Below are 24,725 nucleotides of genomic sequence, written 5' to 3' on the forward strand. Positions count from 1 at the left end.
GCTGTGAACATGCGACACAGTGTGGATGATAGAGCTATTATATGTTTTAAGGACATCTTTACCCTTCGTTGAAACAATTTTGGGCGCTGCAAAAGGCGACAACTCTCAATATGTCGGAACAATGACAGAGTGTCCTCTCGAGCCTTGCCATAATCTTATAGCCGCTGTAACGGCGACTTCGGCTCAGCGATAACGCCCTGACTTTCCTTTTTGAGACCGGCTATGGTGGACGGCCTGCCTAATATGGATTATCGCCACCCGTGCGGACTGTCTATTCTGACGGTATTCGGCCTAAAACACTGATTCGTGCATTGCACATGCACCCTATGCTTGCGTCACTCCGCGATTTTTTGTAAGGTAGATCGCATACCAAGGACATCTCAAACCTAAATTTAAGCAAGCTGGGCGAAGGAAAAATATTCCACACGCGTTGCACAAAAGTCTGTCTATTCTGACGGTGAATCACAGTAACCCTCACGGCCACATAGTGGACTCAACTTGTTTCTTTTTTTCATTGTGTAGCTCAGGTTATTTCCGTCGTCAACTCTCACCGCATAATCGCCCTTTATGTAAACGTTCTTCGTCTTCTTTTCTCTCACGTATTCATAGACATGGTCATGTGTCCCGTCGCTCCCATACTGCCGTGGCGCTCTTTCATGTTGGCCAGAACCCTGTGCTAAAACTCTGTGATAGGGAACGTTCTGACCCATAAGGTACAGGTTATACCTGCTACCGTTCGCCGGATAACTGAGATTAGAACATATATAAAGCGAGTCCAGTTGGCGCAGAAACCACTGTCATCTCTCCTGTGTGTGACCTTCGCAAACGGTCGCTTCCTTTCCTGCGCGAAAGACTGTTACAATGACGCTCCCACTTGTCAAAGTGCCCTTTCTTCTAGCATCACTATATTACTTCAATAGGATACTAATCTCGCCTGAGACCCCCCAGAAAGAAGAGCGAGTCAAGACAACATGGCACGATAGCTATGCACCGAAGGTCTTCCCCTGGACCGTGCGGGTTAGTGTCTATGACTCCTCTGAGGATTAAGGCTCACCAATGTTCCCAGGCAATTGCGACTATTTCATGCTTTGCAGAGTTAACCGCCATACTCGCTCTAACTTACCCTTCCACTATGTCCACCTATCTTCTCTCGGTCCTCTCGCAGAACGGCAAATACCCCAATCTCCATCTCACCAGCCAGTTTCTCTTAGGCGCCGTCATTGCCACGTTATTCGGTCACCTCCGAGTTGAATGTTTCAGAACCCTCGGTCGGCACTTCACATTCGAAATGTCCCTCAGGCGGAAACATGAACTGATTACTCACGGACCTTACTCCGTCGTGCGCCATCCTTCATACACAACCGGAATCATTGCATTTTTTGGCATGTCGCTGGTGATCGCCAACTCAGGATCGTGGCTGCTCTCTAGTGGTTGGCTCAATGTGTGGCAAGGAAAGACAATGGCTGGCGTGTGGGTCTTCTTCGTCGCGTATGCTGTTTTCACGACAGTGGTGAGGGCGCAGAAAGAGGATGATATGTTGAGTGAACATTTTGGAAATAATTGGGAGGCATACGCGAAGAAGGTTAGCTGTAGGATGATCCCTTACATTTGGTGAATCCGTAAGAAGTACGATCCAGAGAAGGCAGTTTCGTATGTCTATACCGTCGCCCGATCTATATAAATGCAGGACTGATATTCAGATTTTCGATGTAACGTCAAGGAATCGAGTGAAGTGCCTTTAGGTGCTAGAGCTCATGATGTGACCAAAGGGCCGGAGAATGTATGGCGCCCTTTTTATATTCAACTTTTCACATACACATGCCATAAGCAGCATTTCGTAGTAATACAGAGCTAAAATAAAAAAAAAAAAAATAAAAAGTAGGCTAATGGCAATCATACGCGCTCTCGCCTTCCTGCGCCGACTCCTCTGTCCTCATGTGCGTCACGACTGACTTCCAGAACGCCATATTAGGTCCATACGGAGTGTTCGTGTGTCTGAGACGTGGTGCGAGCCGACGCATGACAACTACAGCTCTCGCGATCGCGTCCTCCTGCTCCTTCTCGTACCCCATTTGCTCAGGTGCATGCAAAGCAAGGCACGTTACCCTCTCCATCGCGTCGAGGTCGCCGACCTTTGATGCCATGTTTTGTATATCCTCCATGTTTGTCGTCACTGGCACTCGCACTATGCGAAGTTTGCGGCATGTTTGCCCTAGAGTGTGTAGGTCGAGCAATGAGGCGCAGCGCGCGATAAGTGGCATACGGAGGACCTCCAAGGATGGCCAATGCGAGACGAGACTAATAAGCTCGGAGAAGTTGCAAACGCTGGGGCCCATGCGATCGATTAGGTTGACAACAGTCAGGTTGACGAACGTGGTAAAGGGCAGAAGAGTATCATAAACGGAAGGCGCATCGTTGTCATCGGTATTAAATACAATGAAATGTCCACGGCGAGTCCGCGGGCCATGTTCTCTTGTGGTGCTGTGCAATTCCCTCAGCGATTCAGTAGAAAGGACCCGGGGCAAGGCACTTGTGAGATCGATTGGGAGGGATCTATCCAACCTGAAAAACTGCAGCTCCAAATTAATTGTTAAGCACTGTACAATAGTTTTTGCTCCAAGCCCTAGGGTATCGCCGCGTAGCAACGTCTCCAGCGCAGTCACAGTGTCCTTGAACCTCTCGTTTGTAAGAATTAGGTTATCGATCCTGCGAAGGTTGCTGCGGCTCTGAGTTGGAGGGGGGAAAGAAGGGGGAAGGTTCTGCAGCTCCAACGAGTGAAGGCTTGGTAGGGAAAGCAGATGGTTCCACAGATAAATCTCAATGGGTGTTGCGCCGTTAATGGAGTGTAGATGTTTCCAACCGATCACGAAGCGGCACGGGCCGCTTGCGACTCCGTTCCTCGGGTAACCGCTACATGAAAATGTTTGAACGAGGGGACAAAGAGCAGTGACGGGCGTAGGGAGAGAGGAGTATTCCGGAAGGGCTTTGATGGACACGCGGAGTTGGCGAAGACCGGGAGCAAGAAACATGAGCAGGATTGGGGCTGGACATCCGTGGCCAAGGCTAAGTCTCTGTAGATTCGGGAACAACAATGATGGAGTTACGCGAGCAGCTTCAAGAAGCGCGTCAATGACGGAATGGTCTAGTCTGTATGTTGTTGCCGCTACTGAAGACGGTGGGTGGGACGTGTACGAGTCCCACCCTTCAAGCTCAAGGCTTTGACGATGGTACCGGTGTTGTTCAGGTTCGCGAAACCCGATCGCCCGAACTTTGGCAGCATGGCTCCTGAGCAAGTCCCAATCACATTCTTTCATCTTTCGTTTAAGAGACTAAAAGTCGGTGAGCGATATTTTGCGATAATATATCGCAGATCACGTACTATTGTAAACTGAGGTTGCCTATTACCGCGAAACGCACCTTTTGGCTGTTTATCCTGTTGGAACTTCCTCAAGTCATGGGGTAGGCACTTGATGATTTCAAACCAAAATGCAAGGCTCGAGTAAATACCATTGATGGCGGGCTCCTTGAACGACTTTGATGTCTGTGCCAGATTCATCAGAGCCTTTGTGGTTTGAACGTTGTTGACTATGAGCTCCAGTATTTCGGTGATTTCGAGTGCGCGATGCATGGTCTTTGGTGCGATCAGCAGTGCGATCAGCAGTAAGTTATGCCTGATAGGTATGCCTTACTTAAAACGTAACAGATGGCTGTTTGATGTACGACAAGCTTGGCTCTTTCGGACCGACTCGGCGATTGGTGGTAGTTAAAAGGGAAAGGGACCCGAGCGCACAGGAAAGTTGGACGGAGCCTTTGTAACCTTATATAGGCTCGCAATAGGCTCGGCCAATTTTTAAGTTTGCGAATTGCTGTAGAGCTCTGCATGATGCAGCCACGTCGATGCAGCCTCAGTTGATCGTTGCAGGCACTGTGTAAGATAACGACTTGGGTCTGATCCGCCTTAAACCTGATGCCTGAATGCGGACTTGTCTTCCTTACGTCTGGTAAAAATTGCTGTGTTTGTATCTCTAGAGCCAAGGGCGTGAAGGATTAGATATGATAAGGATAAACCTGCCGTAATCAGGACTCGGCCGCCTAGAATATTAGTATACAGCCAAGATAATGAAGAGATATCGGAACAAAGCATCAGCCAACGATCACAAGGAACGATCAACATAGCTCTTCATCGAGACTACGAGAATCCAAAGATCTGTGCAATTTTACAGTTCCACGTACACTGCTCTAAGCTTACATACCGATATATCCAAAGGCTGTGCCTATGCTCTAGCGACACCGTACCTCTTCCAAGTGAGATACCGCTCCGGTAACCAATCAGGACGCTCCCAGCGAGCCCCATTGACCTCGGCGGCTATCATACCAGCGATGACCTCAGCGCTGAATCATTGACCATTAACACACGATGGCCAAGGGCGGATAATATGGGACGCACCATCCGAATGTGCGAGGCATACCGTGTCCCGTGTATCCCGCCGATATATACTGACCCTTGTATTTCTCCGCGGATCCGGGGTCTGACGGGTCGATAACCGGTCCAACCTGCAAACCCGTGTCATCTCTCTTCGTTCGTCTTAGGAAATGAGAGCGCGACTTACAAACGGGTCACCCATCTTCGTGTACCCCATGATCCCCGTCTGATACTCTCCAGTCAGCTCCGCTTCGAAGACGAAAGACAAACCCGACTGCTTACCCATTCCATTTCCGCCTTCCTCTCCGGGTCAAACTTGTCCGAGAACACCGAAGGCAAAAACTTTTGGAGCACAGGTGTGATCTCCGGGTTGATGACTGAGTCATCGTCGACGTACACCTCAAAATTGGGCTTGATCTCTCTCCCGCCGCCAAGGATAATCAGCGGGTTCTCCTTGGAGTCCAGTGGAAGAGGACGGGGGAACCAGTATTCGAGGCCCTAGTGATATGCAAGATACTATCAGTCAGCGATTGGTCGCTGCGGTAGTTGGGGGTGCAGCGGCGCACCTCGTTGAAACTCCACCCATTCTTCTCAACCTTGTCCTGGCCCACGGTTGCGCGAATAGCAGCGACCTGTCCACGAACGGGCATGATCCCTTCAGAGCCTTTCATGAATGGCAGGAGGTGCGAGGCATAACCGTTTGTAGCATGGACGACACGTGTGCATGCGATCGTGCCTCTTGGCGTCGTGATAGTCCATGGGCGCCCACCTCCAGCAGCGGGTGACGCAGCGTCGACGGAGGTAACAGGCGTATTCGTGTGGAGTGCGAGCGAGAAGGCATCAGGCTTTGAGTCTGCAACCTCCTTTGCAAAAAGGTAGAGTTGCGTGACGGCCTTCATGGGCCAGATGTTCCATCCGGTGAAGATCACTGCTGCTCTGGCTGAGGAGCCGAATTGCTAGACATTTGAACAATTAACTTATGAGCTCGAGAGGTGTCTCTGCAAATGAACGCACCTGCTCCACTTCCTCCCTCGTATACCACTTCGCGTCGCTCACATCCATCCCGGCCTCCTTCGCTGCCTGGTAGTCTCGCTTCTCCTCTTCGAGCTGCTCCTGTGGGAAGATAAGCTCTCCGTGGCCGTTCTGTACGAGATCCACGTCGGCAGCGCGTCCGTTGTTAGTGAGAACGTCGACGAGAGAGCGGGCCGTGTGCATTTCAAGGGCTGCCGAGCGGAGTGCTTCTTCGGTCCCGTAGGTCTTCTGGCGCGCTGTGAAGTCGAGGTAGGAACACGGAGTGAGGTGGCCACCGTTGCGTCCTAAATCGGTTGTAACATAAGTATCGAGTGTAGCGGAACGTACTTTAACGCGGGCATACCCGTCGCTCCTGCACCTTTAGTAAAAGCACGCTTAGGTTCAGCCATCTTACACCACTCAATCGTAGCACTCACAGAAATCCCTCGCATCTAGAACAACCACCTTCAGCGGCCCATCCCCTTTCGCCGTCAAGTCTCCGTTCTTGACAGATTGAGAGAGCCAGTATGCAATGCCGACACCAGTCAATCCCGAGCCAATGATACACACATCCGCTTCAGTCGCAAGCGCACCCTCGCTACCCTCCTTTGCAAGCGGGTTTACGCCTGGCTCGGAATGTAGCCAGAATGAATGGGTCGGATGTGGGTGAGGAAGGTTGGCGGGTTGACATTCCCTAGGAGTCTCTAGGACCTTCTGATGCGCTGCATACTGCAACAGCGGTACGGGGAAATCGGCAGACATGGCTGGCGCTGGCGTGTGTTGGAGTGATAAGACGTGTTCAGCTCCTGGGTGAAGATAAGCGGATTAGATGCCTCTTACATTCATTTCGCGTGCCATAAATGTTGCTCAGGATCCCCATGACTAGAGCACACCACGAGGCTGAGGTGCCGGTGAGGATGGATGAGAACAAGCTGTCGCTCCACATGCGCGTTGGTGACTCAGGGGCTTCCAAAAACAGCGCTTCCAGTGCACCTTCTGCCCACCTCTTCAACGCGCCTTGAACCTGAACCTCTCTCTCGTGTCGCACCACCTACTCGTCTCACTCCAAGACAGTGAGTATAGCACTCAAGTCATCGATCCTTGATACCTTGCTTATTATTGAGTCTCCTCAAATAGACCAATGAAACAGGACGAAGGATGTCGTCCCTCGCCAGCTTCCATTTGTCCTCCAGAAATCCTAGCCATCATATTTGAGGAGTGTGTCGATCAAGTTCACACTCTTCCGCCCAGCGACAGGCATCCTTTCCACTTCTGCAACAAACCATGCCTCTCCTGGATTGCGGTAACTCACACTTGTCGTCATTGGCGATTTGCCGCTTTATTGGACACGTCATTATGGACTCGGATCCCAACATTCTCCAAGAAATGGAGTGCTGTATTCCTCGATCGCGCAGCTTCTCGTCCACTACAAGTTAGCGAAATTAGCCTTTTCGCGCCGCGTTACCTTGAGGATCACATCCAGCCCCGTCGGTTTCGGTGGCGGAATCCATTCAAAACTCGACGGTCTCCTGCACTGCAAACAAGATCTATCGAGAAGCTCATCACACAGACACGGGAACTCACCATCACAATCGAGGAAGGCAATATATTTCCGCTATTGTGGGAGCAGCTACCGCCACTTCCTCACCTTCAGTCGCTGAGCATCATCGGACACAGGACTTCAGAATCCGACCTCTCACTCTCCCACGCTCTCACCAAGGTGTTTGATGGTGGCGAAGCAGCACAGCTGCATGTTCTTCGTCTCCAAAATTGCATCCTCCAACAGAACTTCTCGTATTCTCTGCTTCGCCGGATCACGATCTTGCATGTTCATTCCCTACCCGTTTCTCCACAAGCCAGTCAGCAGGAACTATTGCGCATCCTGAGGTATACCCCCGAGCTACAAGACCTTGTCTTCCGCGAGTATTCCTATCCCATCTATCTACTCCCAGATCAGAATAGTGTAGCTCTCCCGAGTCTCAGAAGCCTTGAAGTCTCAGCTCCGACGAACGTCTTCGCTGGTTTCTTTCACTGCTTAAAGCTAATTCGTCCATTGACTCGGCTACGCTTAGAAGAACTCGTATGCGATCACACATGCAGGAATGCCATGCCCTTCTTAGCTGCCTGGGATATACCCTATCCCGATAGAATTGGCTCGATGGAGATTTGTATTCAAACCTACAGTTGCCTCCAGACAGAGGTCTACATTCATGTATCACCAACGGAAATCTGTGAAGAACGAGAAGTTCGGCTCAAATGTAACCTATATGGCCGGGCAGCCGCATCTCAAAGCCTCTTCGACCTTCCCATCCGCCTCCTAACGAAACTGACGCTACTGGCTCCTGACCTCTGTTACCTCGACTTGCGCGCCGCCCTCGAGCACGCCCCATCACTGCGGTACCTCGTCGTATACCCGAATGACTTCCTCCATTTGACAGATACTCTTGCATGCTCACCTAGAGGCAACAAGTTATCTCCTGCGCCAGCGCTCGAGACCATCATTTTCGCAGACTTCAGTAACGCAGCTGAAATTCTTGAACTAAATCCGTATACAGAGATCAATCGTTGCTGGCGCGGTCTTGGAGAATTCTTGCATTGTATTGCGCAAAGGCATACCCTTGGCTACGCATTGCACAGGATGACGTTTGAGAACAGCCGGGATTCGTGGCCTGCATCCGTGCAGTGGAGTTTTCTGGAGGATATAGGCGTTGACCTATCGTTTGGAAGCACAGCTCTTCCTTAAATGTTTCCTGACTAACGTCTCTGCAACTTACGAATGCCTCGCGCTTATCCGACAGATAGCTAGCTGAACATGATATGTAACCTATTGAATATTCTACATCAAATGCAACTGTACCGTAACTATCAATGTAGATACATGTTTTTAAGACTTGTACGTTGCCAACCACTCTGTCATGTACGTCAAGCCAACCTCCTTTCCAGCAAATATAGTGGCAGGAATGACATCGTTGTATGTAAGAAGGTCCGAGTAATGGGCCGACCCAAAGGCCAAGCTTCCAAGGACCAACCGCCGCTCGCGAGGTGGTGACTCAGGTGCTTCCTCTCGGCAGTCCCCGGTCGGTATTTCAACTGGAACTCAACGTTCAACTTGAATCGTTCCACCTCCATACCAGCTCCTGATCGATCTGATCATCCCATCCTGAAAGTGAATGTAGGTCGCTCGACAATGGTAAAAAGCCCGTAGGATTAACGGAACTCTATTCATCAACCAGATGACGACTTCTGCACCAGATTCTGTCTCTCTTGGATAGTCGTGACTCATGTTTGTCGACAATGGCGATTCACCGCTCTATCGTATGCAACTCTCTGGAATCAAATCCCATCTTTTTCGACCGAATGGAAGAAAGCGTTCCTCGATCGCGCAGGAACAAATCCGGTGCAAGTCAATGTTATGCTTAACAATATCGAGAATATCCGTGAATACATAGAGAATAGCGGCATAGCTCGAGCGAAAGACATTGTCATTGGCGGCTGGGAAGACAAAGTATCACCGTTCTTATCTCAGCCACTTCATCTTCCGCTCCTTCAATCAGTGGCCATTAGTACCGCACCAACCGCGCGTTTCTCCAGGGACTTTTCTTCCACGCTTTCTACGGAGGTATTCACTGCAGGAGAAGCGCCTCAGTTAAGAGTCCTCCGCATCCATGGCTACGCACTGCAATGGCGATCACCATCGTCCCTTCTTCATCGGCTCACAACCCTTCATATCTATCCCCTTCCGTATTACAGAAGTGCAAGCCAGGACGACGTGTTGTCCCTTTTGAGATCAACTCCCGCGCTAGAAGACCTCGTCCTTTACGAATGCATCTATCGTACACATGGGAGTTCAGTTCGAGCCGTGGCTCTTCCAAACCTCAGATGCCTTGAGCTTGTTACTGTCACTCATATCTGCGATGGTTTTTTCCGGCACTTGGAGCTCTCGAGACCGCTCACTCGCCTTCACATCAAAGATGACCCATGTGCCAGGCCAGACAGGGACGTAATGCCGTTCTTAGCTGCTTGGGACATACCCAGTCCCGAAACAGCTAGCTGGCTGGAGATTACCATTCGCAACGACAGTCGTTACATCTATGAGGTCCATGCTCGTGCCTCACCAGACCCAGGACCGGAATTTATCTTCGAAATTGACCTTTGTTTTTCGAACATCAATAACATTCTCCAGTCCCTCTTCAACGCACTTCCCATTCACATACCAAGTCATCTCACAATCATCGTACCTAACCTCCACGGCCTTAATCTAAGAACTTCGCTCGAGCGAGCTTCATCTCTTAGACACATCGTCATATACCCGAGCGACTTTCGCTCTCTGACAGATCTCCTTACATGCGCACCTTGTGGAAACACGCCCTCTCCTGCACCCGCGCTCCAGAGCATCACGTTAACCAAATTGACTTATGACTCATCGGCACTGGATTTCATCGGCGTGCACAATCATTCTACGCCCGATCTTACAGAATTCCTGCAGTGTATTGCGCAAAGGCATACCCTTGGCTATGCACTGCGGAGGATGACATTTGAGGACAGCCGTGATTCGTGGGACGCATCCGTGCAATGGATTTATTGGAGGATATAGGTATCGAACTGTCATTTGGCAGTACGAACATTATCGGTTCTTGAACGTCGCAGATGGGTAAGCCACTCAGCTCACTGTTAATCCCGCCTGGACTAATCTGGACTCCGCAAAAACTCACAGTGCTGGTGAATGCATTGAGTCGGAGCGATTTCCGAGGCGAAAATGACGGGCAGCATGACAAAGCTGACAAATGTGTCTCTCGCAACCCACATATTTGTTTTTCCATCGCGTCGATTGTACACGTAGTCGTCTGACATCTGTATCGAGCCCAATATTCCAATCAAATGCAATTATCCTTTGTAAAAATCGACGCAAATAACATGTCTTCTAAGATCCGTACGCTTCCAACCACTCTTTCATGTACGCCAAACCTGCCTCCTGGACAGTGAGGATAGTGGCATCGATGACACCGTTGTATATGAGAAGATCTGAGCAATGGAACCCATCGCTTTCGTAGATCGGCTGTGTCGTCGTGTTTTCCTTGTTAAGCCCGTCAGCGGAGACAGTTGCTTCGCGCCATGGGTCACCTGTTTCGATTGCACGCAACGTCAGAAACTGGAATCAAGCGTGGGGAGCTGTGGGGAGGTCTATTAAAGTGAAGCACGAACGCAGGGCATTGGCGAAGAAGAGTCTATCGACATTGACGTTCCACCCGCCATACTTGGCATTGATCGCGTTGGCAGCAGGTGTAAGGGGCGTCGAGAATTTATCTGGAAAGTAGTTGACGCATAAACGCTGAAAGAGTTGATAGTGAGACGGGCGACTAGTGTTCTAAAGATTAGGCGGTGTGGTATACCTCTTGGTAAACGGGTTGGAGGATTCTACTGACGATAGCGGGTTGGCCTTCGGGAGGGCCGTTTTGGTAGTAATATCCAACCTCGTTGCATCTACGGATCTCAAGTAAACAACGTGCTGGCGGTAAAATAAAAAAGGGGGTCATACTTGACCCACATCCATGATCAGTCGGCATTGTTGACAGATATGTCAGTCCAAATTGACTGGCTGGTGTCGTATGTGCCCAAACACGTCCTGGTAGGCCATGTTTAGCACTGTAGCGTGGCAATGTCACGGTACTTGAGGCACTCACTCAGCATCGGCAGTCCCGCAGACTGCAATGTCGATCAATCACCAGCAACGAGAGACGATATCTCTAACAATGCGCACCGTATGAGTAATAAGTGGTGTTCCAGTAATTGCCCCAAGCCTCAATCGCATGGTCGAGACCCCATCCAGATGTGCCAGCGCTGATACCATCCTTGACTTCCAAGGCATCGCAAAACTCGAAGAACAGTTGACCGCCACCCGAATAAGGCTGAAGATCCACCCAGTTGAAGAGATTGCCTTGTACTATCGAGAGCAATCAGCTCAATGTTGAAGACAGGATAATTAGCGAGATACGTACGAGCTGCGGCAAAGTCATCGGTGTGAGCCAAGGCGCCGAGTACTCCAAAGGCCTCCTTGAGGGCTTGAATGCCTGTCTGGTTGTTGGAACCATATAGACCGTCGAGAAATGAGATTACCGCTTCAACATCAGCTGAGCAGTTCTGGGGCATATATTCCCGGATAGGCGTATAGTAACCGTAGTAGTCGCTATGAAGAAGTTATGAACACGGCACTCTGTAATGATTGAAGACAACGTACGTAATTGCTTCCACCACACCGGAAGAGGCATATCCTGCATAAAAGACACCAGGCTGGCTAAAGAAAAGGTTTCAAGCAGCTTCACAAACCAAGAGTGATAATCCAAGTGCTTACCTGACCATTGTCCAACTCGTCAATGCACCTATACGCCACTGAGCATATGCAACACACCCATTTAACACGACTACGTACCCGAGTAACTTCCGCCAACCAAGACCCACGGCGTTTTGTCCGGCTTAACCGAGTCACCACCTTGCCAGGGCAGATCAACGTTCTGCGCGAAGTAGACCAGGTCCTGCACAGCCTGCTCGACGGTGTGGACCTCCAGACTTTGCGAGGTGAGATTGTCGTATGGGTTTGAGAAGCCGAAGAAGCGGTGCTCTACAACGACTGTGGCGCCGTTCTGCTGTTGTGCGATCATGCCGTTCACAGTTTCGTTTGTCAGATAGCTCTGGTAGCCTACTGCGAGTGAGGATGCAGCAAGGCCATATGGCGACTTCGCTTACCGTCAGCATTGACTTCTCCGGGAGTCATCAAGATAACTGGTCCGCCTACGGGACACAGCTTGGTTAGACCAGAATCCAAAGACATGTTGAAGGACTCGGGGCACACACCAGTCTGGTAGAACTCATTTGAAGTCCAGTACCGCTGTTGGAAAGTACCAAGGCTCGGGTTGCTATGGTCGATGAGCTGGTCAAAGTAGTACACCGTGCTGATGTTGACCGTCACACCGTTCGGACCATAGGTTTCTTGGTACGGGATCGGCGCCTGAGGCACTAGCGGCCTCCTTTGGAACAACGTATTCTGAATGGCGGCGTTTGCGATACCAAGAAGCGAGAGCATCGTGAAGAGACGTATCCTCCCGTAGTACGCCATCCTGGCGGCCATTAACAGCGAACAAGGATGGTGGGCACGACAAACCGTCAGCACAGCAAGCACAAATGAACATGTCTTTATAGGTTTGCGGTACTCTCGAACCAGACGTTCCTGATGGCGGAGATTTGTCATGACCTGGCCTACCAAAAATCACCGCTAGCACAACGTATGCTTCTAAAATACGGTGCTGAGACACCTCATGAGAACGTGACGGCTTTTGCTCGCCTATGCACAAATCTGGCGCAGTCAGTGTCGCATGAGCTATGCCTGTGGTATATTTACTCACTACTCAAGCCCCATAAAGCGCATAATGACTCGGGAAAGTGAAATGGAGGTAGAGACGGTTCTCCGCAATGACGGATAGAGGTCGTAGTTCCGAAGCAGAAGGGATTCGATGTGATGAGGGACGCTCTGCGCCCGGCGGCATTTCCCTACACGGCGCGATATCTCCGTCACTTTTACCCGAGCTTTTACCCACAGTTGACTTTACTTTGACTTTACTTGCAATTTATGAGTTATCGCGATTCCCGTCGTGTACCTTCAGAACTAGTAGCTCTGGAGGTTTCTGATAATACTGATAGTCTCGTTGCTGCTTAAACATGACCCAGATGTTTGACCTCATAATCTACACCCAATACAACTGACATGGTAAATATCAAGCAAAGTGTCCTCATTGAGAGCCGTACGCCGCCAACCACTCCTTCATGTATGCCAAACCTGCCTGCTGGACAGCTAGAACGGTAGAGTCCACGACACCGTTATCTGTCAGGAGGTCTGAGCAATGGAACCCGTCTCCCTCGTAGATCGGCTGCGTGGTCGTGTTTGCCTTGTTGAGCCCGTCGGCGGAGACGGTGGCTTCGCGCCAGGGGTCGCCTAATCCCAAGGCAGTCAGTAACGAACTCATGCGTAGGCAGCGGGAGGTTTTAGGGAGAGATACGCACGCAGGCCGTTGGCGAAGAACAGTCTGTCGATGTTGACGTTCCATCCGTCGTACTCGGCGTTAGTCGCGTCGACGGCTGGGGTAGGTGGCGTCGAGAACTTCTGCGGGAAGAAGTTGACGCACTGACGCTGGAGAGTGTGATGAACCGTCAAAACGTGTTTAAGCCAATAAACCCTGTGCAGTTTGCCATACCTCCTCGTAGACAGGCTGAAGGATGCGGCTAACGATTGCAGGTTGGCCTTCAGGAGGGCCGACCTGGTAGTATCCGACTTGGTTACACCTACAGCTCCACATTAACGATGGGATTTGGATATAGCAGAGAGGAAAGCGACATACACAAACCACATCCACGACCGATCAGCGTTGTTGATAGAAGTGTCAGTCCAAAACGACTCTGTAGTGTCGTAGGTGCCCAAGCACGTCCTGAAGTGCGAAGGTTAAGTACACTGTTACTGGCACGCTCGTGATGCTGGAGATCTCACTCAGCATCTGTGTCTCCACAAACTGCAGGAAGCGTTAATCGTCCGCATGTCTGCCAATGTCGACTGCGCTCACCATACGAGTAATACGTCGTGTTCCAGAATGATCCCCAAGCCTCGATCGCATTGTCAAGACCCCAGCCAGTTGCACCAGCGCTGACACCATCCTTGACCTCCAATGCATCACAGAATTGGAAGAACATTTGATCGGGACCCGAATCGGGCTGAAGGCTCTGCCAATCAAATAGGTTGTCCTGGACTAATGGACGCGCCGCGAGGAGTAAGCACCAACGAGAAACATCAAATGCAGTGGAGCACGCACGAGCTGCAGCAAAGTCGTCCGTGTGGGTCAAGGCACCGAGACCGAAAGTCTCTTTAAGAGATTGGATTCCGGTCTGGTTGTTGGCATCATACAGACCATCGAGGTACGTGATCACGGCCTCGACATCGGATGAGCAGTTCTGAGGCATGTACTCGCGAATAGGCGTGAAGTATCCGTAGTAGTCGCTATGGGTAGGTTATGAAGACGGATTTTCCGCGAACACAGGAAATTTTGAGACGCACGTTATGGCTTCGACCACACCAGAGGAGGCATAGCCGGCGTAGAAGACGCCGGGTTGGCTGGCGTGAGGAATCAGTATCAGTTTTCAATCCAACTTGGTGAAGTAAGTGCTTACCTGACCATCGTCCAGCTCGTAAGGGCACCTTAAGACCCATTGAGAATCTCGAAATAGACAATAACGAGCCAGCTACTTACCCGAGTAGCTTCCACCAACCAAGATCCACGGCGTGGTATCAGGCTTGACTGAGTCACCACCCTCCCAGGGCAAATCCACATTCTGTGCAAAGTAGGCCAAGTCTTGCGCAGCCTGCTCAATCGTCAAGAGCTCGAGGCTCTGGGACGTGAGGTTGTCGTATGGGTTCGAATAGCCAAAGAACCGATGTTCCACGAGTACTGTAGCTCCGTTCTCCTGTTGCGCGATCTGGCCGTTGATGGTGCCATTCGTGAGGTAACCCTCGTAACCTGTAGCCTATGAGAACGGGCGAATCGCAGAGAAATCACTAAGCTTCCACCTACCATCAGCGTCAGTCTCTCCAGGTGTCATCAAGATGACCGGTCCACCTGTGAGGAGCGTTCTCTAACCGACATCCTTTAGTAACACAGAGGGTCACGTACCAGTTTGATAATACTCGTTGGACGTCCAGTAGCGCTGTTGGAAAGTACCAAGGCTCGGGTTGCTGTGGTCAATCAACTGGTCAAAGTAGTACACCGTGCTGATGTTGACCGTCGCTCCATTAGGCCCATTGATCTCTCGGTCCGGTATTGGGGCCTGAGGTAGCAACGGCTTTCCTCGGAGGATCGCATTCTGAATGGCTGCATTGGCGATGCCGAGGAGCGAGAGCGTTGCGAAGAGACGTGTACTCCTCGAGTAGACCATCGTGGTGACCGCAAACAGCGAGCGGAGACGACGGGCACGACAAAGTGGTCTGCCTAAGGACAAGGTGAGTAAGAAGCCTTTATAGGCCGGTATTGTTACAGTCCATGAGAATGGCGCCGGCGAGTGTCCACATGAAGCGGTGTTGATTCGTTCGTGTGCATATGGGCGATTCTCATGAGACACATAGAGGCAAGGAGATAACGGAATGTGGGCATACCGCATAATCTATATAAAGCTTCTTCCTGCGAAGATCTAGTCCCTCTTTGGAAAGTATCACAGCTAACAACAGCTGCTAAGTCCGTCGCTGTACTCCGCGAGCGTTAAGGGAGGTACGAGACAGTGCGTACAGGCACGAGAGGGCACGAGAGGAGAGCGGGGTCAATGTCTGCTCGCGATGGAGGTAGGCCTCTACATGGTGGCCACGGTCGGAAACAATTGGGGATGCACATCGTTCATTGTCGCTGCGAGCGTCAAGTCCAGCTGCACAGCGTGCTCGCCGCCGGCCGCTTTATCAAGGTCTGAAGTGACACTCGCTGGTCAGCCTGGGCACCCGATGGTTTTAGAGGCATACCGACCCATCAAGAGACTCGACTCGAAGTCGCGCACCTTTTTCTTAAAGAAGCTGGAGTCAGTACCCAGTAGAGGAGCTCGAGCGCACAGATCAAAGCCTGAGACCCAGGTTAACCGTCTCTGGCAATTCTGTCGCCTCCCCGGCATTTCCCGTAGCTCTATCAAAGTTTGCTCAAAGTCACACAGAAAATGACCTCGCTACGGGAATCAGTCATAAACCAGCATAAACCCCGGGTTAAGTGTAGCAAGTATTCCACAATGTCCACGAAGGACAGCCCATCCAATATATACATATCGTTAAATAACGTTAACGTCCTATCTAAAATCGTTTTGGATGTCTATCATCTTAACTCGTACGCCCAACGCTTACTTGGCCGCGAGCCATGCCTTGATGGCGGCGAGACCCTGCGTCTGCACCGCGTTGATCGTCTGGTCAACAGAACCCGAGTCCATGGTGAGGTCGGAGCAGTGGAAGCCGTCGCCCTCGGCGATGGGCATGTTGTCAGAGGTCTTGGCGGGCGAGGTGGATGCGCTCACGGTAGCCTCACGCCAGGGGTCGCCTGACATGAAGACGGTTAGAATACGGATCAACAAGTGGATGGAGAGGGAAAAGGAGAGAAGATACGCACTCTTGCCGGTGGCGAAGAAGAGGTTGTCGACCTGGAGGTTCCAGCCCTGGTAAGTGGAGTCGGTCTTGTCGACGGCGGGGTCGCGCTCCGAGGTGAAGACGGTGGGGAACATGCTCGTGCAGAGACCCTGTGTGTACAAACCGTCAGATTTGGTCACACTATCCACACACGTAGAGGTTCACGTACCTCGCTGTACTGCGTGTTGATCATGCGCGAAACGATGGCGGGCTGGCCCGACGGGGGCCCGTCCTGGTACCACCCGACCTCGTTGCAGACCATCCAGCTCCACGAGCGGCCGGCGTTGTCGACATCAACGTCCGTGAAGAACTGCTGGGTCTTGTCCGCGGTACCGAAGCACTCCTCAGCAGAGGCGTTACCGCAGAGCGGACCCTGCTGTTGCGACTGGTAGTATTTGCCCCACGCGGCGATGGCGTTGTCGACACCCCAGCCGTTCGCGTCAGCGGATTGGCCGTCCTTGACCTCGAGCGCGTCGCAGAACTGGAAGAATGGCTGGCCCGCGCCGCTGGAGGGCTGCAGGTCCTGCCACGAGTAGATCGGGCTCATCAGGGAGGAGGCGAAGTCGACATCTGCGAGCGAGCCGAGGTTGAACGCGTTCTTGATGTTTGCGAGGTTGGCTGCATTGTTGTTGTCGTGCGCGTCGTCGAGGTACGAGATCACGGCCTGGACGTCGGCGGAGCAGTTGGCGGGCATGTTCTCCTGGATCGGAGCAAAGTAGCCCCAGAAGTCGCTATAAGCGGAAGGCACATTGTAAGAGCTCTACCCTTCAACATAAGAGGGTAATATGACATACGTGATAGCCTCAACGACGGCCGAGGATGCCCAGCCAGCGAAGAAAGCACCAGGTTTGCTGAGGGAAAAGAGCTAGGGGTCAATCCCGATATGGAAATGCTAGCCGCGTGGATGTCGAACTCACTTGACCATCGTCCATGCAGTCAAGGCACCTAACGGGGAACAAGTCACAACGGTCAGCACGAATTCTTCCCAGCCGGACGTTTCCCCCGGCTTCGCCATGCGATGCGCCAGACATACAACGCCACAGGGATGGCGAGACTCACCAGAGTAAGAACCGCCAACGAGGATCCACGGGGTCTGGGGAGCCTTGACCTGGTCACCGCCAGTCCAGGGGAGGACGACGTTCTGGGAGAAGTAGACAAGATCATTGACGGCTTGGTCGATGGTGAGGAGAGCAAGCGAAGAGTCGTTAAGGTTGTCGATCGGGTTCGAGAGACCGAAGAAGCGGTGCTCGATGATGACACCCGCGCCGTTGTTTTGCTGTGCGATCACGCCCGTGATGGTACCATCCTCGAGATAGCCCTGGTAGCCTGTGTGACCGCGTCTCGTGAGATGGGATGTCCAGCGCAGATTTAGGGAAAAGACGACTCACCGTCGGCATTAGCCTCGCCTGGCGTCATGAGAACGACGGGACCGCCCGTCTGGTAGTACTGGTTGCTCGTCCAGTAGCGCTGCTGGAACGTGCCCTTGCTCGCGTCGTTATGGTCAACCTGCTGGTCGAAGTAGTACACCGTGCTGAGATCAAACACGTCGCCGTTGGGGCTGTGCACAGCGCTGTTCTTCAACGGCACCTTGGGCATGAGGGGAACGCCGCGCATGGCGACGCTCTCGATGAGTGCATGGGCGCCCGAGGCGAGGATGGGGAGTGCCGCGAGGGCGCGCGATAACCAGGGAGCCATGACGGAGGGCGGGTCGAGTCGGGAGCGCAGCGAGGGAGACGGCTTGCCGAGTTGGCCTGGGGGACGCAGGAAGCGGGAGGGTTATCGCCTTTATAGCATTTCAGGTGGTAAGAGGAGGACAGCAGAACGGATCCGCACGACCACATGAAGAGTCGTCCTCGCCATCGCGGCGGGGAAGTGCAGCACACGCGTACAGGAAATACCAAGACTTTCCTGCTTGTGATTCCACATGCAGCGCGCTGATTCTGAAGTCTTCAGGATACGTTCCCTCACGTTCCCCGGATAAAGCACCAAGGGGGCGGAGACACCGAGGGCAAACCCGAAATGACATCCATCCCAACGCGGTGACAAGAAAGCGGCGTGGCCTAACGTGCTTCGGGAAAGCATGGTCCAGCACGAAGCTGAGCCTGCTTCGCTGTTTCTTACTGCTTCCAGCTCTTCAGCCGAGCGCGCGCCATAAGACATCGAATGCTTATCTTCCAAACGTGTGGGGATCCACGCAGATTCGCGCGGCCCAGTCGACGGTTGCGACCGATGCTGACTGATGTCAGGTGGGGGACAGCAGCGCACAGCTTGCAACGTGTCGAAGGAGTGGGCCAGCGAAGTCAACGGAGAAATTTGTCCGCGTCGTAACTGTCAAGTTGTCGAGGACTTGGCTCTTTGTCATGACGACAGAACATGAGCCACACAATGTTTCGAAATGCTACCAAACTTCGTCAATGAGATCGAGAGAGGAAATCGAATAAGAGGCTGGCCTCAACTTATATCATCTAATGGACCAAGTTCAATCGCGACAGTTCACTCAGAAAAGCGCGCGTCAGACGGAAGAATCACGCGCCACGTTTCCGCGTGCGCCCGTACGCCCCTATCCTTTTCCGCCCTGGTCCCTGCCACCTGGGACACAACTCTCAGGCTGCCAGCCACGAACTGGCCGAGGCCACTTGAAAACGAATCTCGCATACACCGAGAAGCAGAAGATTCGTCAATATGCTAAAACCGTCCTGTCGTCCGAAACCATGTCACACTGAAAGAAGGAGTCTACGCAACACCATATCCCGGCTTAAACCTCTCCGACGTCAACCACATCTTCGGCAGCCACTCCGGCTTCACCCACTCTCGGCCAGTGATTTCGGACAGGATCATGCTCGCAGTAGCTTCAGCACTGTCGGTGTACGCCCATCAGCCAGTGTCAGTTGTTTCAAAGAGTCAGGAGAAATTGCGGGGAGACGTACCAAGAGAACGCGCGTGGCATGCCATGCCCTGTGTACCCCGCCGAGATGTATTGTCCTGTGTATTTGCTCGCCGAGGATGGGTCCGAGGGGTCGATGACCGGCCCGACCTGTACGAGGAACAACAGTAAGTTTCCGTCGTTCTCCAGAGAAAGCAGGGAGGGAAGACTAACATAAGGTGTGCCCCTCTTCGTATATCCCATGATCCCACTCTACACATCATTCCGAAGAGGTTTCAGCAACGTCTCCACAGAAAAACATCAGAAGACAACCCACCCATTCCATCTCAGGCTCCCGCCCCTCTTCAAACTTGCCCGGGAACAGCGCCGGTAACACCTCTCTCAGCGCCCTCCCCACGCCCTGGTCGAGTATCGAGTCGTCGTACACGCCGACAGTCGGCCCAAGTGCACACTCGCGCCCGCCGCCCACGATCGCGAGCGCTTTCGATTTGTCCCCCGGGTCGGCACCATGCGGGCGCGGAAACCAGTATTCGGAAGTCTGTCGGCGAGTTATAGGATCAGGATCGGATGTACAGTAGGTCACCGGTTGAACGAGCGCGCGTGCGTGCCATATGTGCCAAGCATGTCAAGTATGGGACTTAACAGCAGGCACGGCGGCGAAACCGGGGGAAGAGGCAGCAACGCACATCATTAACAGCCCACGACGACTCCGATCCATTGAACGCCTCGTCTGTCCCCACATTCGCGCGAATGCTCGCGATCTGCGCACGTACGCCGAAGATCGCCTCGGGCCCGTTCATGATGAACGGCAAAAGGTGCGACGCGTACCCGTTCGTCGCATGTACTATGCGCGTCGCCGATATTGCCCCGCGTGGCGTGTGTACGACGCTGGGGTGCTTGCTTCCTGGAGGAGCGAGCGCGATCTGCGTCACGGGCGTGTATGTGTGCAACGCGAGGGAGACTCTGGATGACGCTGAATGCGCGCGGGCTTGTGCGAGTTCGTAAAGCTCTGTGACGGCTTTTTGGGGCCAAAGGTTGTGTGCGGGGAGTTGGAGGGCTTCGTATGGGACTCCGTAAACCTGTAGTAGGATATGGTACAAGATCTTTTAGCTCCAGTCCAATGAGGCAAAGGAAACGAAGCAGAACGCACCTTCTCCATCTCCTCCTTCGTAAACCACCTCACTCCGCCCACATCCACCCCAGCCTCCTTCGCTGCCTCAAAGTCGCGCTTCGCCTGATCGACCTCCGCCTGCGTAGCAAGAACTATAGTCGCCCCGTTCTTGACAAGATCCACCGCATCCCCGCGCCCATTCCGCGTGAGCACGTCTACGAGCGAGCGCGCCGAGTACTCTTCAAGCGCGCGAGAGGCAACCGCTTCCTCAGTACCGAGTTTCTTCTGCCGCGACTCGAAGGCGAGAAACTTGAACGGAATGAGGTGCCCGCCGTTGCGGCCTGTCGCACCTCCACCTACGCCGATCCGACGCGGTCAGCGCCGCTCGCAACTATACATATCGGGAACGCATTGGAGACACTCACAAAACTCCCTCGCCTCGAGCACAACCACCTTCAACGGCTCCTTCCCATCCCCATCTGCTGCGTCGGCAAGCCCGTTAACAAGCCAGTACGCCACGCCAACCCCAGTCAGCCCCGAGCCGATGATGATGATGTCCGCCTCATCTGTGCTCAGCGGGCCTTCGCTCCCCTCGTGCGCGAGCCTGTTCGCGTCGGGCGACGAGTGCAGCCAGAACGAACGCGAAGGGTCCGAGTTCGGGAGCGCCGCGGGCTTGAGTGCTTCCGCGCTGGGGCAGTCTATGAGCGCGCGGAGGTGCGATGTGGGATGGAGTGGAACCGAAGCGATAAGGGTGGGATGGGGTGATGCTGAGGACATTTTGGATGCGGAGACAAGGAAAGTAAAGCCCGTCTTCTTTGAGGGATGGAATCCAAAAATAAATGTAAATCGCAATGAGCACGGTGATGGGTGTGGTTCGCCTGAGCTCGCTGCACTCACCTCACGTACTCTGTTCTGTTATATGCATCCCCGTCTAGATAAGATCGAATCATTTTGCCGTCAAGGTCGTAGAAACAGCGTCCAACTGCAACTGCCGCTGCCGCAGTGCACCGGGTCGTTCTTAGTATGAATCGCAGCACTTCTGCCCAATTCCTCCACGTCCATACGTATATACTTCCACAGAGCATGCGAACATCTCTCTGCGGCCCTGCTGCGACAGATGTGAAGTATTGCGTTGGCGGGATGCTGGCTGGCCCCATGACAGTACTGTACACATGGAGCAGATTCCTGAGTCAGCATTGACATCCTCTCATTCAGTAACCTTACAAGCTTACCAAACTCAGGGTTTACAAACATTGGCTTGCAAGAAAGCAGGTCATTGCAGGTCATTGCGCGGCAAAGTTCGACATGTGGGGAGAGAGAGACATCGGACAAGACGACAGAAGGGGTTGCAACGGTGGGCACAGCCACACAGGGGCTTTCACCTTGTGCATGAAAGTTCTGAACACCATCCTTCGCTCTCTTGCCCGTTCATCTTCACTCGGTAACGTTTGGGAAAGAAATAGCATTCAGATCTTTCTCAAGGACTCTATCACACAGACTCCAAAGGCATGTATGTCGTGATTCAAATGTTCCCCAAGCGTTCTACATGTAAAACAACAAATACTTGTACACCCGTAATGCGAAACCCAAATATATGGTCTACAACATACCCAGCCCTCTTAAATACCACCGATAAGGTATAAAAACATCTTTTTACTGGTACGTGACAGTGACATCGTTGCCGTTGATCGTCGTAGCAGTGAGCGTGACACCGTTCTGCTGGATATCGTAAACCGTCGCGCCGTTGGGCGTGTCCGTGCCGGTCGTGGTCGTCGCCGAGTTACCGGTGAACGTCACCGAGCCGAAGTTGTCGAACGGCGCGAGGCCGCCGTTGATGCTGAAGTCCTCGAGGATCCACTCGGCATCCTGCTGGCACAGCGCGGACGAGGACGTCAGGTCCTGCGTGATCTTCTGGCCGGTGGTCGTGTTTTCCATCACGGCCGTGCCGGCGGTGGTCGAGGTCGCGGTGACGGTGACGGTGATGACGTCGCCGGCGTTGACGGCGAAGTTGTCGAAGTCGGTCATCGGGGCGGGGTACCACTCGTACCAGGCTGGAAGACGCGATGAATTAAGGATGTGAGGGAGACCAGAGTACTCCGGGAGCGCTTACCAACGTATGATACTTGGCCACCCGAAATGTCAAAGTCAACGCCGGACTGGAGGATCGCGTTGCTGCAGGAGGAGCCGTCGATACCGACCCAGGCGGTAGACGAGCCGTCGGCACCAGTCGGGGTGGGGACGGTGAAGGTACCAGTCACAGACGTGTAGGTGCCCTATATGAAACATCGCTAATAAGAGATACGGAAATGACAGGAATAAGAGACAGGGACATACAGCAGGCTTGGACCAGACAGCACCAGCCCAGTTGCTCGTGTAGGCCTCGTTCGTGATGTTGTTCAGCTGGATGTCCTGGGCGAGGTTGGTCGAGCCGCCCGAGCGACGAGCGACGCGAGCAGCGTGGCGCTCGCGGCTGGTGGGGATGGCAACGGCCGCGGAGGCAAGGGCAAGGAGAGCGAAGATCTTCTGCATGGCGGTAAGACTGGTGTACGACGGCTAAGACCGGATGTCAGCGAGCAAGGACGCGGTGGTTCTGCTGGTGAAGATGGAGTACAACCGCAGAAAACCGATACCTTTTATACACCAGTTTATGCCAACTCATCCATGTCAAGCTGGGAAAACCGCTTGACACTGCCAGTGCATGAAGGTGGACGAGCACATGAACTTCGAGTGTGGATGACGAGGAGGACGCGCGGTGTTCCTGATAGCATACTGCTACGAGCGAATCGGGGGGTGCCTGTGAATGCGGGTGAGTGCGTGTGCCGAGCGGGACTGGATGGCAGGTCAGTGGAAGGTAGCGGTAAGTCCAGATCAAGCAGAGATGGCGTCTTGAACCATCTGGTAGATAACACGCTGCGCTCCACAACCACGCGTCAAACTTGCCTGGGGAAGCAACTCAGATATCTGCCCCGTTGCATCATGGCTCTAGACTCCTGGTGATGGATGTTCAGAGGGTCTATCCATCAGTAAAGTCGCCCTATTTTTGTATCATGGAGAGGAAACGTGACATGATGTTGTAAAGGTTGCCAAGCAGCCCAACACGACATTTAACAGAGCTGTCGCTGTCCATGGCAAATACACCGATGAGAACCGTTTTCAACGCCTACACTCGGAAGAGAGCCTCATGAGACAAGCTTTCACGAGACAAGGACGTCACGCGCTGGGCTGCGGGAAGATGGTGTGTGGGGATAAAGTGGCTATGCGCTGGCAGCGACGAGGCAGCGATCGTCGGAGCTCAAACTATCCTTACGTTCACACGAGTTTCCCTCTGGCTATGTACAACGATTAATCAGTAAGTACTAGTGACTGGTGATCATGGACAAGTCAGTCTCATGCGCCTCCAGATATCGCTCAAGTCGATATGTCAATGACACAAAACAAGTCCTACGATACAGACAGCTCGCTCGTGCAGTAAATTTACATTACAAACCTGGACCTTATTAGCTAAATTTCCTTTTAGTTGGACGGTGAACTTGTCCTTAGACGACTATGACCACTATACCCAATCTATATTTTAAGTAACTAGGCGAGCACATGCGAGGTGACAGCCCATATGACACGCGCTGGGACGAGCATGAGCTGACTTCTGGCTCAATTCTGGCTGAACCTCGGCGTGCATTGACATCACTAAACGGGTGGGAAAAGTTTGACCGTTATACCGAGTGATCACTGTTATAATATCGTCGTCGAGACATTTGTGTATGATCACGGATGGTGACGCATTCCCATTGAGTTAACATATCGTTACGGTGTGGCAGTGAATTTCGGCCGAACACCATGTCGCGGACACTTTACCATTGATCGAAATTGATGATCTTGCTCGTACATTGGTTAGTCGAATATAAAATACGGAGACCATTTCAGAAACAAAATTATCATTGAGCTATAACTTCAACTGCATATGGCAGCCACCGCTTGAGGTAGACACGAACACTAACGAATAATAAAAACGGTAGAGATTCGAATACCAGCTGACCTTTACAATGATGCGAAGCCGGTCGCGTTAGTGAGAGCCTCATCTTCACCCAAAAAAAGCTCTTGATCTGTACGTGGT

General features: G+C 52.6%; 10 protein-coding genes across 10 annotated transcripts; 3 read left to right on the forward strand and 7 right to left on the reverse strand.

The window, feature by feature from the left end:
- Positions 1–861: 861 nt before the first annotated feature.
- CONPUDRAFT_145096 (uncharacterized protein) lies at positions 862–1,673 on the forward strand (the record flags this gene model as incomplete). The annotated part of the gene is made up of 2 exons (XM_007772370.1): positions 862–1,017; positions 1,166–1,673. The coding sequence occupies 2 exons, from the start codon at positions 862–864 to the stop codon at positions 1,613–1,615; spliced, it is 606 nt and encodes a 201-aa protein (XP_007770560.1). The 3' UTR covers positions 1,616–1,673.
- A 1,281-nt stretch (positions 1,674–2,954) lies between these two features.
- On the reverse strand, positions 2,955–3,631 carry CONPUDRAFT_83245 (uncharacterized protein; the record flags this gene model as incomplete). The annotated part of the gene is made up of 2 exons (XM_007772371.1): positions 2,955–3,329; positions 3,380–3,631. Coding segments are annotated over 2 exons (415 nt in total), but the record flags the coding sequence as incomplete, so codon positions are not given.
- Positions 3,632–4,210: 579 nt separating this feature from the next.
- Positions 4,211–6,344, reverse strand: CONPUDRAFT_83246 (FAD dependent oxidoreductase). Its single transcript, XM_007772372.1, has 9 exons — positions 6,275–6,344; positions 5,872–6,204; positions 5,799–5,813; positions 5,438–5,739; positions 4,990–5,379; positions 4,706–4,921; positions 4,611–4,649; positions 4,448–4,554; positions 4,211–4,392 (listed from the first exon to the last, which is right to left on the reverse strand). The coding sequence occupies exons 2-9, from the start codon at positions 6,194–6,196 to the stop codon at positions 4,275–4,277; spliced, it is 1,512 nt and encodes a 503-aa protein (XP_007770562.1). The 5' UTR covers positions 6,197–6,204; positions 6,275–6,344; the 3' UTR covers positions 4,211–4,274.
- Positions 6,345–6,575: 231 nt separating this feature from the next.
- On the forward strand, positions 6,576–8,343 carry CONPUDRAFT_145098 (uncharacterized protein; the record flags this gene model as incomplete). Its single annotated transcript, XM_007772373.1, has 1 exon — positions 6,576–8,343. One exon carries the CDS (start codon positions 6,576–6,578, stop codon positions 8,175–8,177), a length of 1,602 nt encoding a protein of 533 aa, XP_007770563.1. The 3' UTR covers positions 8,178–8,343.
- Positions 8,344–10,355: 2,012 nt separating this feature from the next.
- Positions 10,356–12,545, reverse strand: CONPUDRAFT_155499 (uncharacterized protein; the record flags this gene model as incomplete). The annotated part of the gene is made up of 10 exons (XM_007772374.1): positions 10,356–10,555; positions 10,637–10,763; positions 10,825–10,915; positions 11,116–11,137; positions 11,193–11,375; positions 11,431–11,618; positions 11,670–11,726; positions 11,784–11,811; positions 11,862–12,128; positions 12,176–12,545. The coding sequence occupies 10 exons, from the start codon at positions 12,543–12,545 to the stop codon at positions 10,356–10,358; spliced, it is 1,533 nt and encodes a 510-aa protein (XP_007770564.1).
- A 528-nt stretch (positions 12,546–13,073) lies between these two features.
- Positions 13,074–15,441, reverse strand: CONPUDRAFT_83248 (peptidase S28). Its single transcript, XM_007772375.1, has 12 exons — positions 15,142–15,441; positions 15,043–15,087; positions 14,722–14,988; positions 14,642–14,669; positions 14,529–14,585; positions 14,287–14,471; positions 14,041–14,223; positions 13,968–13,989; positions 13,822–13,908; positions 13,678–13,765; positions 13,487–13,613; positions 13,074–13,418 (listed from the first exon to the last, which is right to left on the reverse strand). The coding sequence occupies exons 1-12, from the start codon at positions 15,401–15,403 to the stop codon at positions 13,216–13,218; spliced, it is 1,554 nt and encodes a 517-aa protein (XP_007770565.1). The 5' UTR covers positions 15,404–15,441; the 3' UTR covers positions 13,074–13,215.
- A 734-nt stretch (positions 15,442–16,175) lies between these two features.
- CONPUDRAFT_138144 (peptidase S28) lies at positions 16,176–18,848 on the reverse strand. Its single transcript, XM_007772376.1, has 7 exons — positions 18,008–18,848; positions 17,679–17,945; positions 17,537–17,564; positions 17,414–17,470; positions 16,789–17,350; positions 16,603–16,729; positions 16,176–16,533 (listed from the first exon to the last, which is right to left on the reverse strand). Exons 1-7 carry the CDS (start codon positions 18,312–18,314, stop codon positions 16,340–16,342), a joined length of 1,542 nt encoding a protein of 513 aa, XP_007770566.1. The 5' UTR covers positions 18,315–18,848; the 3' UTR covers positions 16,176–16,339.
- A 341-nt stretch (positions 18,849–19,189) lies between these two features.
- CONPUDRAFT_166697 (DAO-domain-containing protein) lies at positions 19,190–21,427 on the reverse strand. Its single transcript, XM_007772377.1, has 7 exons — positions 21,040–21,427; positions 20,654–20,970; positions 20,190–20,582; positions 19,820–20,041; positions 19,717–19,755; positions 19,547–19,653; positions 19,190–19,476 (listed from the first exon to the last, which is right to left on the reverse strand). The coding sequence occupies exons 1-7, from the start codon at positions 21,389–21,391 to the stop codon at positions 19,353–19,355; spliced, it is 1,554 nt and encodes a 517-aa protein (XP_007770567.1). The 5' UTR covers positions 21,392–21,427; the 3' UTR covers positions 19,190–19,352.
- An 840-nt stretch (positions 21,428–22,267) lies between these two features.
- On the reverse strand, positions 22,268–23,143 carry CONPUDRAFT_155502 (uncharacterized protein; the record flags this gene model as incomplete). The annotated part of the gene is made up of 3 exons (XM_007772378.1): positions 22,268–22,665; positions 22,725–22,887; positions 22,949–23,143. The coding sequence occupies 3 exons, from the start codon at positions 23,141–23,143 to the stop codon at positions 22,268–22,270; spliced, it is 756 nt and encodes a 251-aa protein (XP_007770568.1).
- A 267-nt stretch (positions 23,144–23,410) lies between these two features.
- CONPUDRAFT_83252 (uncharacterized protein) lies at positions 23,411–23,841 on the forward strand. The gene is made up of 2 exons (XM_007772379.1): positions 23,411–23,458; positions 23,482–23,841. The coding sequence occupies exons 1-2, from the start codon at positions 23,415–23,417 to the stop codon at positions 23,609–23,611; spliced, it is 174 nt and encodes a 57-aa protein (XP_007770569.1). The 5' UTR covers positions 23,411–23,414; the 3' UTR covers positions 23,612–23,841.
- The last annotated feature ends 884 nt before the right edge of the window (positions 23,842–24,725 follow it).

The sequence above is a fragment of the Coniophora puteana genome, assembly GCF_000271625.1.
Source record: "Coniophora puteana RWD-64-598 SS2 unplaced genomic scaffold CONPUscaffold_9, whole genome shotgun sequence".
NCBI lineage: Eukaryota > Fungi > Basidiomycota > Agaricomycetes > Boletales > Coniophoraceae > Coniophora > Coniophora puteana.